At 49.0% G+C, this 14,665-nt stretch overlaps 1 protein-coding gene across 2 annotated transcripts; it reads right to left on the reverse strand.

Annotated features, from left to right (window-relative positions):
* Positions 1 to 1,068: 1,068 nt before the first annotated feature.
* On the reverse strand, positions 1,069 to 3,626 carry NRL (neural retina leucine zipper; the record flags this gene model as incomplete). Of its 2 annotated transcripts, XM_080673286.1 has the most annotated exons (3): positions 1,069 to 1,243; positions 1,997 to 2,365; positions 3,231 to 3,611. In XM_080673286.1, 2 exons carry the CDS (start codon positions 3,609 to 3,611, stop codon positions 2,033 to 2,035), a joined length of 714 nt encoding a protein of 237 aa, XP_080529412.1. In that variant the 3' UTR covers positions 1,069 to 1,243; positions 1,997 to 2,032. The 2 variants fall into 2 exon arrangements, with proteins under 2 accessions (XP_080529412.1, XP_080529413.1); XM_080673287.1 differs by having other exon boundaries at positions 1,069 to 2,365; positions 3,231 to 3,626.
* Positions 3,627 to 14,665: the final 11,039 nt, after the last annotated feature.

Here is a 14,665-nt window from a genome sequence, read left to right on the forward strand (position 1 = left end):
CTAAAGTGCACATGCTACCAATCACTAGTATGCAATTTCTATGTGGAATATATCTGAGTGACCCTCATCTGGTGACCCAGAGACACTTGTGGATGGGCATCTCTGCCTGTGTGTGTGCCTCAGCCAATAAAGTAAAGTGTGCAAGAACAGTAGTAGGTCTGGATTGCAGCTTCAGAGAGCAGGTAAGACATGTGTGAGATCCAGAATGAAGGAAGAATAGCTGGGCTCCTCTTCCTTCAATGATGTGTGTGGAAGGGGGTGAAGGAGGAGAGGCTAAAGGTGCCATGAGCCAGCCATTGCCAGTAGCCAATAGCCAGTGGTGGGAAAAGAAGAGGAGAAAAGAAAGAAATCCTGGGGGAGATGAAAGAGAGGCCTCCATTGCAGGCTCCTGAGTGGAGGAGGGACAAGCTGGACTAGAGGAGGGGGAGGCGGTAACAAGAACTGGGATGGGAAGAGACAGCTGGGGAAGGGATGGTTAGAGGGGGCAGAAAGGAAGAGAGACATATGACAGTTTCTTCCCCCATGCCTGACTGCTTCTCCCCATTTATTATGTCACTTAGAGGACCTATGACAGTAGCTGGTGAGGTTGCTGCTCCCAGTTCAATGCCTCTGACCTGCCCATATTCCCCACCCACTCTCACCATAGGTTGCTGAAGCAGAGGGCTGGATTACCATAGCAACTGTGAGACCTCAGGATAGTCACTGATGCTCCTGAGCGTCTGTGCAGTAGTGGTGGGAGGGGGAGGCTCCATCTGGCCCAGTCCCCACGCCTCCACCCCATTTTTATTGGGCCTCCAGAACTGAAAAGCACCACTCAGCCCAGGTGGGAGCTTCCCAGTCTCTCTCTCTCTCTCTCTCTCTCTCTCACACACACACACACACACACACACACACACACACACGTCTGGAGCAAGGATAAAGAATGAACACTTCTAAATTACAAGAACATTAGCCAATAGCATAAAGTTCTATCTGGACTTCAAGTTTAATTCACAAAAACTGCACTCTCAGCTCCTTGTCATGCTGGGGCAAGTCTCACCTCAGCCCTCAGAAAGGCAGGAGGTAGCAGGGTCATCTTATGTAGATCTGGAGGTCAAGGCAGCCTGCCGGGAGCAGCAGAGGACCAGTGCATGGGCTCATCCACTGTGTAGGCTGCAGCCAGGAAGCTGGAGCAGGACAGGAAGTCCCTTTGGTGAGGTTGTCTTGGGGAGACCCCTGGACTCCCATACGAAGGATGCCAGAACTGGAAAGGTGACAGAAGTCATCCAACCGGAATGAGGATTAGATGAGGTAACCAAGACCCAGGGAGCAAATGATTTGCTCAAGATTACAGTGGTATCCTTGACAGAGCTGGAGCACCCAAGTCTCCAGACTCCTGCCCAGGGTTCTCTCCCAGCCCACAATAACCACCCCCAGAGCTCCTCAGGCCTTTGCAGCTCTGGGCCCTGGAAGTCAATGGATTGGGTAGGAGGAAAGCCGCTTGGATAAAATTCCTTGTCTGTCTTGCTTTTGGAAATTAAAATCTTGAAAATGCAATAATCCTAAATGGGGAGGTTACAAACCCCAGAATGAAAATACAGCCTTGTTGCTAATTACTGCCTAATGCACTATAGATTGAAAACCTTTAATTAAAATATACACCACTCCCTCACCTCCCATGCACTGTCACTCAGCCACCATCCACGCCCTTGCCCACCCCCCGCCCACCCCACCTCCCACACACACTCACACACAGTGCCTGGTACTGGTTCCTGCTGATCTCAGTATGCTGGTCGTGTGGATTTGGGCAAAAGGTAGAGGGTTTCTGTGCATGGCCCGCTTGAAGGGAGGGGAACCCTCTCCCAGAAAATGACCATCATCTAACCTCAGTACATGCCTTAAGGGTCCAGGAAATTTGGGGATATTGCTGTGGTCATACAAAGGAGTGTCTGGCACCAGAAGGCGCTCAATAACCACCTAGTGAATGGGACAGCTGCCTTCTGGGTGGTGAGCTCACCCCAACCTATTCCACCACTCCGTGGCCCCAAGAGGCTCAGAGGAAGAAGTGAGAGTGGTCCCCAGGCCCGGGGCCGCTGGAGGACAGCCGGTCACAACGAGCCTTGTAGAGGTCGCGCTCCCTGGCCAGGCGGGCCACCTCGGTCCGCAGCGCCTCCAGCTGGGCGGCCAGACGGGTGCGCTCCGCCTCCAGCCCTCGCCGCTGCTGCAGCCTCTTGGAGCGACAGGCCTGCGCATACCCGCGGTTCTTCAGCGTGCGGCGTCTCTGCTTCAGCCGCAGCGCCTCATCGCGCCCGCAGCCCCGCAGCTGTCGGTTTAACTCCCGCACAGACATCGACACCAGCGCCGCGTCAGAAAAGCGCTCGGCCACCTGCAGAGGGAGTAGGTAGAGACCTGGTCCGACCTGGACACTCAGTTCCCAACGCCAGTCTGGCCCGGCCTGGCTCTGGACTTGACCTGAATGCTCGCCCTTCCTCTGATTCCATCTCGCAATCCAGACCCTGCCCCGGGTCCCAACACTTCCGGGCTCCCATAGGTCCTTGCCCAGGGACTCGAGTCCCATTAGACCCGCCCGGCACTGCTGGCCCCGCCCACCTCCCACTGTCAAGAAAGCCCATCATGCACCTGAGCCCAGGGCGATCCCTGTTTGGTCCGTAGCATCATCGGACTCGAGGCCCACGTGTCTCCAGCGGACCCATGTCTAGATAGACCCCACTTTTCCAACGCACCTGGCTCCCCTCTCCTGGAGGCCGCAACCCTGTGACCCTCAACGGATTTGGATTACATCTTAATGCCCTCAACACCCCCATCTGTGTCTATAATTAATAGGATGAATTCCAATCCTTTCTGAGAAGGTTGGGGGCTGGGGTAGCACGAAGTCTTGAAAAGGCCAACTTCATTCTCGTTCCCATAGTCTTGACTCCATATCATTCCGTTTTCCACGCATGGTTTTTACCTCCCCTTTTTACCTGCCATAATCGCCTGCTCCTCGACGCCCTTTAATTCTCAACTCTGCCTTTTCTGTCCTCCTCTAACCTTATCTTCTCCCTTTTCCTCCTGGGTCAGCCTATTCATTTCTCTCCATTTGGAAAAAGGGGAGGGGGCAGAACGTTGTTTTCTCTATCTGATTTCTTTCAAGGGCCCTTCTTCCCTTCTTCTGCCCTCTGTCTCTTTCCCAGTCCAGGAACTCCTTCTCTTACCCTGCCTCCCCTCAAAACAGCTCACTGATCACTCACCTGGGCATGCTGGGCTCCTGTCTCCTCTGAGCTCCCTGGGTAATAGCCATGGGGTCCCTCAACAGGGACTGGGTTCTGACCCTGCAGCAGCTCCACGGCCTCCTCAGGACTCAGTCCTAGTACCTCCCCAGCCCCCAGCTGCTGCTGCAAAGTGGCCAGCCAGTACAGCTCTTCCAGGCCTGGCCGAGGGCCCTCAGTGGCCCCCAGCATGCCTGCCTCACTGAAAGTGGGTGAAGGAGGCACTGAGCTGTAAGGTGTAGAGCCCAGTGAGGCTGTGAGGGTGCCAGATCGCCCCTCAGAAGGTTCCCGTTTTACTTCAAACTTCATCAAGTCAAAGTCATTGACATATTCCATGGCCAGGGGGCTGGGAGGCAGTGCCATTCTGGGGCTGGATTGGGGGGGCACACCTGCAAAACAGAGGAGACATCTGGAGCACTTGGAGGCTGTCTGCCAGTCTCCTTCACCAAAACCTTCTCCCCCAAAGCCCAAGTGCCCTGGAGCCTGAATTCTGGAAAGCCAGGGTGATGGTGCAGCCCTGTTCCCTGCATAGTCACCTCCGGGCGGGGGGCCAATTTTTCAGGTGGCAGAGGTTCCTGACCAGGGACAAGCAGCTTACATGAAGAAGAGGACAGCACAGTCTCTGGCCCCACTGGTGCCTCTGAGATTTATGAAAAACAAGAAGAATATGGCAGTGCTCCAACTCTACTGCTGGAACATGCTGAGATGCTCTGTCATCTCAAGAGGCATCATTCCATTTCCAAGCAATTAAAAATTTTGCTTAATTAACTGTGAGAGTAGATATATATTTTAAGACAAAGGGAAACATGTACGCTGTGAATTTTAGTGCATGAATAAGGATAAAATGTTATTATTATACCTCTCTATCTCTCAGAGCACCCAAGCCAATGCCTTGCATATAGAAGACCCTTACTGCGCATCTGTTCTATGAGTTAATCCAGTGGTCGGCAAACTCATTAGTCAACAGAGCCAAATATCAACAGTACAACGATTGAAATTTCTTTTGAGAGCCACATTTTTTAAACTTAAACTTCTTCTAATGCCATTTCTTCAAAATAGACTCGCCCAGGCCGTGGTATTTTGTGGAAGAGCCACACTCAAGGGGCCAAAGAGCTGCATGTGGCTCGCGAGCCACAGTTTGCCAACCACTGAGTTAATCAACCCCTTTTATAGGGGTGAGAGACTTTCCAAGGGGAAAAAAGGATTCTAGAATCAGTTTTAGAAAGATCAGGACTGAGTGGCAGCCATCTTTCCCCAAGGCCAATCTCTCCCAGGGGAACCAAGCAAGATTGGTTTTCCTTCTTCCATTCAGAACCCCCTATGTTGTGTGAACTTGAGCAGATCATCTTCCCCATTCTGACCCCAGTTTCCCCCTAGCTCAGGTCCCAATTTCAGCAGCCACAACCATAGTTCCAGAAGGAGCAAAGCAGGGAGTGCTCATCCACAAGGCTTGGAGTTTGGCTTAATTTTGATGCCCCAAACCTAGGAATCCCTCTTTCCAACCACATCTCAGACCCTAGGCCAGCCGTGGGCAAACTACGGCCCGCGGGCCGGATCCGGCCCGTTTGGCTGTTCTATCCGGCCCGCGGAGCCGAAAGAGCAGAGGGTTCTCTTGCTCTCCCCTCCGCTCCTTTACTTTGAATTTATATTAGTTCACACAAACACTCCATCCATGCTTTTGTTCCGGCCCTCCGGTCCAGTTTAAGAACCCATTGTGGCCCTCGAGTCAAAAAGTTTGCCCACCCCTGCCTAGGCTCTGCCCAAAGAGGTTGGAGACAGGACAAGGCCTCTCTTCCTATCACAAGGAAAGGCTGTTTCCCTATCTATTGAGCTCCTCACCCTTGAGAGGACAGAGAAGACAGGAACAAAAACACAGATTGAAGGTGGCAGGGAGAAGGTGGTGAGACACTGAGAGAAGTGTCCAGAGAGAATTAGATGAAAGAATAAGTGAGAAGACTTGTTTATGTTTCTGATGTGATAGCAGTGAGGGATACAGAGCCAGTTAGGGTAGGAGTGAGGCAGGGGACAGAAATGTGAGGATTCCTGAAAATAGACAACAGAGAGCAGATAGCAGGTATCAGAGGAGGGGGTTCTAGGCTCTAGGTTAGAGGCCCAGCACCCAGGAAGGCCCAGGGCATACTTACTTAAAGGATGGCAGAGGTGATGTGATCAGTGTCAGAGCCAGGCAAGCACAGCTTCCCCAGAGACTGGAGGCACCATTGAGCAAAGCCTGGTGCCTCTATGCTCAGAACAAGGGGCTGTGGGTACAGAGCCCACAGGGCACTCTTAAAGGGATAGCTCTCTAAGGTCATTTGTGGTCCTTAGGCTTGTAGCCAATGAGGTAAGGGGATCATTTGACTATCTCATTGGCCTTGGAGTGGGGGGGGGACAAGAGGAGAGAACAAGTATGCCTGTTTTCAAGGAAGGAAAGAGGGCATCTTCCCCAACAAAGCTCCTCACTGATAGTCTGACATACATGTTCTCGGCTCCCTGGTACAGACCACCACCCTCATGTGAACAGAACCCTCAGCCCTCGGTGACTGAAAGTATGGGATTAGAAAAGACAGCTCCCAGTGCTCTCGCCCTCCAAGGCTCTGCAGCCCCTTGTCATTGTTTTTGGGGAGTTCAAGCTCTCTGGAACCCACTCTCACCTGGACTGTTGGGTGTCTCCTATTTTCAGGAATCCTCACATTTCTGCCCCCTGCCTCATTCCCACTATATCTAGCCTCATGACCCTCATAGGTATCAAATCAGAAAGAGAAGCCATCTTCTTCATGATGAATCTCCAGGACTTGACCATCCAATCCTCAGTCTTTCTCACTCTTGCTGACCCAGCCCCAGGACAGGCAGTCCAGCGTCAGAGAAGGAACAGGAGAAGGAAAAATGGGAAATTCTGCTCCTTCCTTCCAGGCCAATGTGGGACACTGAAATCTAATCACCACCAATCCATCTGAGATTTTTGAGACTGCCCTCATATGCCCTCTGCTTCTCCTCATCTTTTCTCTGTGTGTATTCTGTCCCTCTCTTTTCCTCTCTCACTCATTCTGGTTCCCAGATGGTTGGTGGGTGACCTACATTCTCAGCCTAATCCCCTAACACCTCTTAGAGATATCATCCCTGAGTAGAAGTTGGAACAGGGATACTAGGAATTAGCCAAGGAGATGTTTAAACATGTCTGAAGCTGTTTAAATAGGGTCTGTACTGGAATAGAACTCCATGAGTTAAAGGCTATTTCCTAACTTCTGAGGACACCTAAACCCTCCCATAGGGTTAACAGATCCTATTTCCCAACCCAAAGAGAGATGTGGGTGTCCATCAGCCCCAATGATCATAATTTATAAAAATTAATCTAGTCCCAGCCTTAGGTGTTGGTTGAAAAGTTGGGAGATTCATATGATTTAAGACAGTGGTTCTCAAAGTGTGGTCCCCAGATCAGCAGCATCACCTGGGAACTTGTTAAAATGCAAATTATCTGGCCTTACTTCAAATCTACTGAATCAGAAACTCTGGGGATGGAGCCAAAAATATCTATGTTTTAATAAGCCCTCTGGGCAATTTTGATGAACACTAAAGTTTGAGAACTACTGGTCTACAGAATGCCTACAGTGAACTCAGCTTCCCTTTGTGTGTTTTTGTGTGTGGTCTTTCCTGCCATGTTCTCCACACACATAAAAGAAGACCTAGATCAGATGACATCTCTCTTCCCACACCTAGCCTCTATTTTGTGGAGCAGAGACCATTACCATTATTCAAGGAGAAAGGTTTCTCAGTGTGATTGCCTGAATCTAGTGCTGTTTTGTCGAAGAACCAAAAAGCTCAAGGCCTGGAAACAAAGCCACAAAATGAGAATGGGGACCATAGAGACAGGGAATCCCTCACACATGCCCATAGTATGTGGCTCTAAAACAGATAGCCAAGAAAGAGACCGCAGAATTTTCCTGGTTGAAGAAGGAAATGGAAATGTTGAATGCAGCCCCCTTTTTTTATGCCTGGTCTGGCCTGGCCAGACACTTGGCCCCTCTCCCCTCAGCAGCTGTCAGGTCTGCACTGATCCTCTTGTTTACTGGAGGGCTCAGAGGAGAGGTGGGAGGGCTAAGCTGCTAAAGGGCTAAAGGAGTCAGACTAAACAAGCTCAGGCAGGTTGAGCTGCTAGGGATTCAGACCAGGCGACACTGAGCAGGAAAAGGAGTCTGAGGGCTGGGCCAGAGGAAAGGACCAAGGACATGGAAAGGAGAGACTGTGGCCCAGGAGGTAGTTAATGGGTCCTCTGTCAGGAGGGGTGGGGGCAGGGGATGAAAGCTGACACTGATTGGCTCAAGGACATCTGGGGAGGAAAAATGGGGATGAAAAAGATGAAGCCAGGTGGACTCTAGGAATGACAGAACAGAGGAAGAGAGACAGGAAGACTTAGCTAAGGAGGCAGTGGGTATAGACCTGGGACAAAGAGCAGAAAAAGTCAAGGGCTCCCCAGGGATCTAGACTCAAGGAGCCAGAAGGATGTAGGCACATGGAAAGTTGGGCAAAGGGCCATGGAAAGCTTCTGGAAGGAGGTCAAGAAGGGAGTAAGAGTAACAAGAAAGATGATAAGAGCAAATGACTAGAAGAGCAAAAGTGATAGAAGAAAGAAACAAAGGAGCCCTAGCTGGTTTTGCTTAGTGGATAGAGCGTTGGCCTGCAGACTAAGAGGTCCCAGGTTCAATTCCGGTCAAGGGCATGTGCCCTGGTTATGGGCTCGGTCCCTAGTGAGGGGCATGCAGGAGGCAGCTGATCAATGATTCTCTCATCATTGATGTTTCTATCTATCTCTCCCTATCCCTTCCTCTCTGAAATCAATAAAAAAATATTGATTTTTTTTAATTTTTATTTAAAATAAAATAAATAAATGGAAAAAATGTAGATTTAAAAAAAAAAAAGAAACAAACAAACAAAGGAAAGTAAAGTTGGGAACCAAGAACTAAAACAAATACAGAGAAGCAGACAGAGAGATGGTCAGGTCACAAAGAAAGAGCAGTTGCCAAAGGACGGAAAAGTAGAAAGATATGGACTGAGGGATGCTGGACCATGTGGAAAGAGGGCCAAGCAGTCAAAGAGCCTAGAGAAGTGGAGTAGGAAACAAAGAGAAAGGAGAGGTGAAGAGACAGAGTCAGTAATTCAGGATGCTGTCCCTATATCCATTTTTGGAGCCCTGTAAGATTTGTTCTCATTCCTAGTTCTGACTTTTGGTATCTAGATCTTCAGTAATAGATACAAATTCTTAAACCTTTTTCTGGTCTACCTCTTACATTCACTTGACAAATATTCACTTGACACCTACTCCACCCCAGGCACTGTGCTATGCATTAGGTATACCTCAGCAAATCAGACTGACACCAGCCCTGCCTCTGAGGGGCTTACAGATGAAACAGAAACATCATTGTATTGGTGACCCCTGCCCTGGGCGCTGTGCTTTGGAAGGCTCCACTCTGGTGCTCTTCCAGCTATGTGCCATGGAGTGAGGAAGCCAGGCCTCCTCTGTGCACACACCCAGTCCCCTTCTGGGCCACACTCCAGAATTCCCTGCCCAAAGGACCCAAAGCCCACTTCTAGGGCCCACATGGACCTCTTCCCTGGGTTGCCCACCCAAGGGTAGACCAAACTACCCGTTCACACATCCCTAGACCTAATAAATGGCCAAGGGGTGGCTGTTTGCAGGAGGCTATGGACAGAATTAGGATGTATAAACAGAGAGGTCCACATACATGCACATGAGGCCTCTTACAGTACAAGACGGTGTCAGGGGTGGGAAAAAAGGTGGACCTGAGGACCAGTAGCTGGCTCTCCCCACACCACCACATTCTTCTGGGGAATCCTGAGGATTCCAAATAAAATCCAAATTTGAATCCATGTTAGGGATGGGCCTACCTAAAAACAAACCATTGTAACTGAGATGAGTGCTATGAAGGAGAAGGGCAGAGTAGGAAAGAGGTGGACATGTTCAATAAACTGAAAAAGACCAATGGGGCCAGAGAGTAGAACCTAGGAAAGGTAGGAAGAATGGTGGTAGATGAGGGTGGAGAAGTCCACAGGTGCCAGATCATACAGAGTCTTGTAGGCCAAGTTTAGAATGTGGGCTTTCTTCTAAGAGCAGTGAGAAGCTGGGAGCGTTTGAGATCTTGCTCCCCAGCATATGTCATCAGTATGGCTCAAATAAACTCTTATAAAAATTATCCTATCTAATAAAAGAGTAGTATGCAAATTGACGATACTGCTACACCCACAAGCCACACCCACCAGCCAATCAGGAGTGAGTATGCAAATTAACCCAACCAAGATGGCTGCACCCACAGAGCAAGCAGGAGGCTTGGGTTTCCCCGGCAATGGAGGAAGCCAAGCTTCCTGCACATCCTGGCCAGCCCAGGCCTCCGCTCAAGGCTACGAAGTTTCAATTATAGAAGATAAATAAATCCCAGATACCAGGGCCTCCACTTGGGTCACCGGGGGCGTGGCCGGCCTGCAAACCACCTCTCCCAAGCCGCCCCACGCCCCAAGGGAACCCCCACCCTGATCCAGGACACCCTTCAGGGCAAACCAGGTGGCCCCCACCCGTGTAGCAGGCCTCTATCCTATCTAATAAAAGAGTAATATGCAAATTGACCATCACTCCAACACACAAGATGGCTGCCCCCATATGGTCAAAGATGGCTGCCCCCATGTGGATACAAGATGGCCACCACAAGATGCCCAGCAGGGGAGGGCAGTTGGGAGGGACCAGGCCAGCAGGGGAGGGAAGTTGGGAGGGACCAGGCCTGCAAGGGAGGGCAGTTGGGGCTGACCAGGCTGGCAGAGGAGAGAAGTTGGGGGCAACCAGGCCTGCAGGGAAGGGCAGTTGGGGGGGGACCCAGGCCTGCAGGGGAGGGCAGTTAGGGGTGACCAGGCCTGCAGTTAGGGGCAATCAGGCTGGCAGGGGAGCAGTTAGGCATCAATCAGGTTGGCAGGGGAGTGGTTAGGGGTGATTAGGCTGGCAGGCAGAAGCAGTTAGGGGCAATCAGGAAGGCAGGCAGGCGAGCAGTTGGGAGCCAGCAGTCCTGGATTGTGAGAGGGATGTCCGGCTGCCCGTTTAGGCCCGATCCTTCTGGGATCGGGCCTAAACGGGCAGCCGGACATCCCTCGAGGGGTCCCAGATTGGAGAGGGTGCAGGCTGGGCTGAGGGACACCCTCCCACCCATGCACGAATTTCGTGCACCGGGCGTCTAGTCTAAAAATAAACAAATAATTATGAGCAGTGAGAAGCTATTGAAGGGCTTTCAGTGGAGACCTGACATAATCAGATTATTTTTAAAAGATCACTTTGGATCTAGTGTGGAAGAGGGTAAAAATGGAATCAGAGTCAGATAAGGTAGTTAATGGAGCATCCAAGTTGAGTTTGGGGAAAATCTTAAGCTGGACACAAACTCTGAGATGAAAACTTGTGTACAGGTGGCTTATTAGGGAAGACTTTCAAAGGGAGTGAGAGAAGCAGGACTGGGCAGGGAAAAAGTTGAAATGCATTACAGTTGCAACAGAATAGACTTCAGCTGATTCTATAGGATCTCTGGAGCTGGGATGAACTTTCAGAGTTGTTTCAATTTGAGGCCAGGGGACCAGGCCTTTGAACCCATACATTAACTAGTCATTGGTGACATGTTATCCCAGGAAAGGGGCATTGCATTTGACAAGACAGTTTCCTTCAGTCACAGGTAGTTCTCAGGGAAACATTCAGCTGTGAACCATCAGGAGCCAACACTCAGTGGCTGGGACAATGAGCACCATGATCCTGAAGGGGGATCTAGGCAGCACACCACAGCATCCACTACAGGGTGTCTGTGAGCCATCCAATATCCAAGCCCCCCCACCCCCCCAACCCACTCCTGTCCACAGTGCCCTGGGAAGAAGAAAATGCAGACCAGAGTAAGGTTGGTCACACGCTGCCCCCTGGTGGTGTGCCTTGGACAGGACATTGGTCAGCTGGTGGGCCAGGCTGCCAGGAGGGCCAAGAAACAAAGTGTGTGGCAGATAAGGGGAATCAGCAGTGCAAGGAAATCCTCTCAGGAGCCCCTTGCACAGTCTGCCTAAAATTAAGGAAGGAAGAAAAAGGAGGGGAGGATTCAGAAACATGGGTGGGACTTGTTCATTCTTTCATTCAACCAACATTTATTAAGTGCCTATCATAGGCCAGATTCTGTAGGGAGCTAGGATAAAAACAAGACCAATTTTTAAATTATTATTATTTTTAATATACTTTTTATTGTTGATGTATTACAGGTCTCTCCCCTTCTCCCCCAACCCTGGCCCCTTTACCTTTACCTCCTTCCTCCCAGCCCTTTACCTCCTACCCCCCGCCATGTCTTCACCACCTTATTGCCCGTGTCCATGGGCCATGCCTATAAGTATATAAGTTCCTTGGTTTACCTCTTCTCATCCCCCCCAACCTCAAATCGAGGTATGTCAGTCTGTTCCATGCCTCCATGCTTCAGGTCTTATTTTGTTGGTCAATTCATTCCATTCATTAGATTCCACAAATAAGTGAGATCATGTTATATTTGTCTTTCTCAGATTGGCTTATTTCACTTAGCATAATACTTGCCAGATCTATCCATGCTGTCCCAAAGGGTAAGAGATCCATCCTTTTTACAGTTGCATAGTATTCCATTGTGTAAATGTCCCACAGCTTTTTTAATCCAGTCATCTACTGATGAGCATTTAGAGGGTAGCTTGATGGGCGGGGGGGAGTGTAGCATTTGGAGGAGTAGGAGGCCAAGAAGTGGCATGAAAGCCATCACCTGAAACCAGGTGAGAGATGAGCCCTGAACTAAAACAGTGGCTATGGAGATAGACACAGATTTGAGAAATAATTGTGAAGTATAAACCCAGAAGTCCTGGTGTCTGATTGGCTATAGAGGATAAAAAAGGAGTTGTCTAAACAGACTCAGGTTCTTCTGGGGCAACTGGATAGATGGTGGAGCCATTTGCTGAGATATGGAACCATGAGAGCAGGTGAGGATTATGGAAGAAATGATGACCTTTGGTAGGTTGACCAGCCCACCAGTGTGCACACCTTTAGGCCCAAAGGGGCAAACAGGCCGCTTTCTGCAGTGGGGTAGGTGTGGACAGAGTTTAGATGTTGGAACTGGAGGGAAAAGTCCCAAATACATACACATGAGGTTGAGTGCATGATGGAGCCTGAGTGGAAGAGAGGAATGCCAGTAGCAAGCCCAAGGCTACAGACCAGCTCTCCTTGTTTCACTATGTTCCAGCACAGAACTCTGAGAAATCTGAGAATCTAGATTCGATGGTTTCTGTTGCAAATGACAGAAATGCACTTAAAATAAGCTTGAACAGCCCTGGCCAGTGTGACTCGGTTGGAGCATTGCCCTGTTACACCAAAAGGTGGTAGATTCAATTCCTGGTCAAGGCACATACCCAGGTTGCAGGTTCTATCCCCAACTGGGGTGCATACAGAAGGCAGCCAATCAATGTTTCTCTCTTACATCAATGTCTCTCTCCCCCTCTCTCTCTCTCTCTCTCTCTCTTAAATCTCCCCTCCCTCTCCATTCCTCTCTCTTAAGAAAATTAGCTTGAGCAAAAGAAAAAAAATTGATTCCTATAACCTAAATCACAAATTTGATTGTCTCCATTCTTCTGCTCTGCTTCCTCTAGGCTGGCTTCCATCTCGGCAGGTTCCTGCTTTGCAGTGCTAAGCTAACACCCAGGAGCTCCAGGCTTATAGTCTACTAGCTCAGCAACCTCAGCAGGACAGGAGCTTATTTTGAAAAGTTTACAGAAAAAGCCAAAGAGAGGGACCTCATGCCCATCCTTGAACATTTCCAATTGCTGAAGTCAGAGTGAGGAACACACAAATTGGCCAAGCTGAGAACCTACCCCCAGGAGACCCACATGACCACACAGACTGAAGAGAAGCATCAAGATGCCATTATCAGAAAGGGGGAGTGGATGCTGAGCAGATGCCTCCCACGGACATGCTGAGTTTGAGGTGCTGTGGCATTTGGGGTGATACCAAGTGGTCTCAAATTGAAAAGAAATGTCTGGATGTAGATATAACTTGAGAAATTACCTGAGGACGTTTATGATGGTGGTTGGGTGGGGCAGGTGCTTTCTCCAGGGGAATGTGGAAAGAATGACCATGGCAGAGGCCCAAAAAAGACTGGCATGAAGACTGTTTCATGGTAAGGCAGCAGGGAGACCTCATCTGGAGGAGAAGAAACAAGGATTTGGGAGTTGGGGACTGAAGAGACCTTAGAATTGAGACTCGCAGTCATATTTTTGTGCAAAAAATTAAAATTTAAAGTTATCAAGACTGTATTAAAATATTTACAAAAGCCTCCATTAATCAAAAAAAGGGGGGATAGAAGGGTAATATCATGTAAGGAAAAATATCCTATAAGTAAATTACATCTAGAAAATTTTTACTTTACAAAATTAGTTTTCATTTGTAATGCTAATAGCAAGATACCCATGAAAAACACACATGGTGTCTAAATAAGACAAAGGAAAATCGTTTGGGCAAAAATAAAAAGGATCCCAAATCAATTATATAGAAAAGATTCCTCTATTAACTTTTGGTTGAGAATATGTTTGTATATTTTCAGAAAACAACTCTAAGACCATGTGGATTCCTGCAACAGAGAGGAATTGACAGGTCTGCTCCAACCACGAAGGCAAGAGGAGAAACAGTCCAGAGATGGAAGACACTGACGACGCCTTGCCACGCTAGCAGTCAGCAGCTGTGCGTTGCAGCAGGTTGCCTAGGACCAAACCAGAGAGGGTCGGACCTGCATTGCCACCATGTGCCCACCATCCAGATATCATTGCTGACATGTACACATAAGGACCTGTTTGACATTGAAACGGGGACTCAGAACTGTTGGACATTGAAATTGGGACTCAAACATTTTTTATTATTATATGTTTATTTCTAGTCTGCAGAGGCAAGATTTTTTAAAGGAAAGAAATGGGGAAAAAATAGATACAGAGGCAAAGAAGCATTGAACAGACTGTCAAACTACAGAGGGAAGGCAGAGGAGGTTGGGGGGGGGGGCGCTGTAAGAGATCAACTGAAGGACTGTATGCATGCATATAAGCATAACCAATGGATAAAAGACACTGCGGGAGGGGGGGCAGGTAAAGGCATGTACTGGGGGGAAGGGGAGGCCGGGGGGAGGTCAATGGAGAAAAAAAAAAAGGAGACATATGTACTACTATTGGTAATACTTCAAACAATAAAATAAATAAATAAGTAAATAAATAAATACCGCAATTACAGCCCATGGGGGGGGGAAGTTCTGCAAAAAATAAATTTGTTTAATTTTATTTCCCCTCCCCCCCCAAAAAAAGAAAAAACAAAGAATTGAGACCCTGCAAATCAGAAGAGCCTGGAGTTC

Source organism: Plecotus auritus, assembly GCF_963455305.1.
Source record: "Plecotus auritus genome assembly, chromosome: 1".
NCBI lineage: Eukaryota > Metazoa > Chordata > Mammalia > Chiroptera > Vespertilionidae > Plecotus > Plecotus auritus.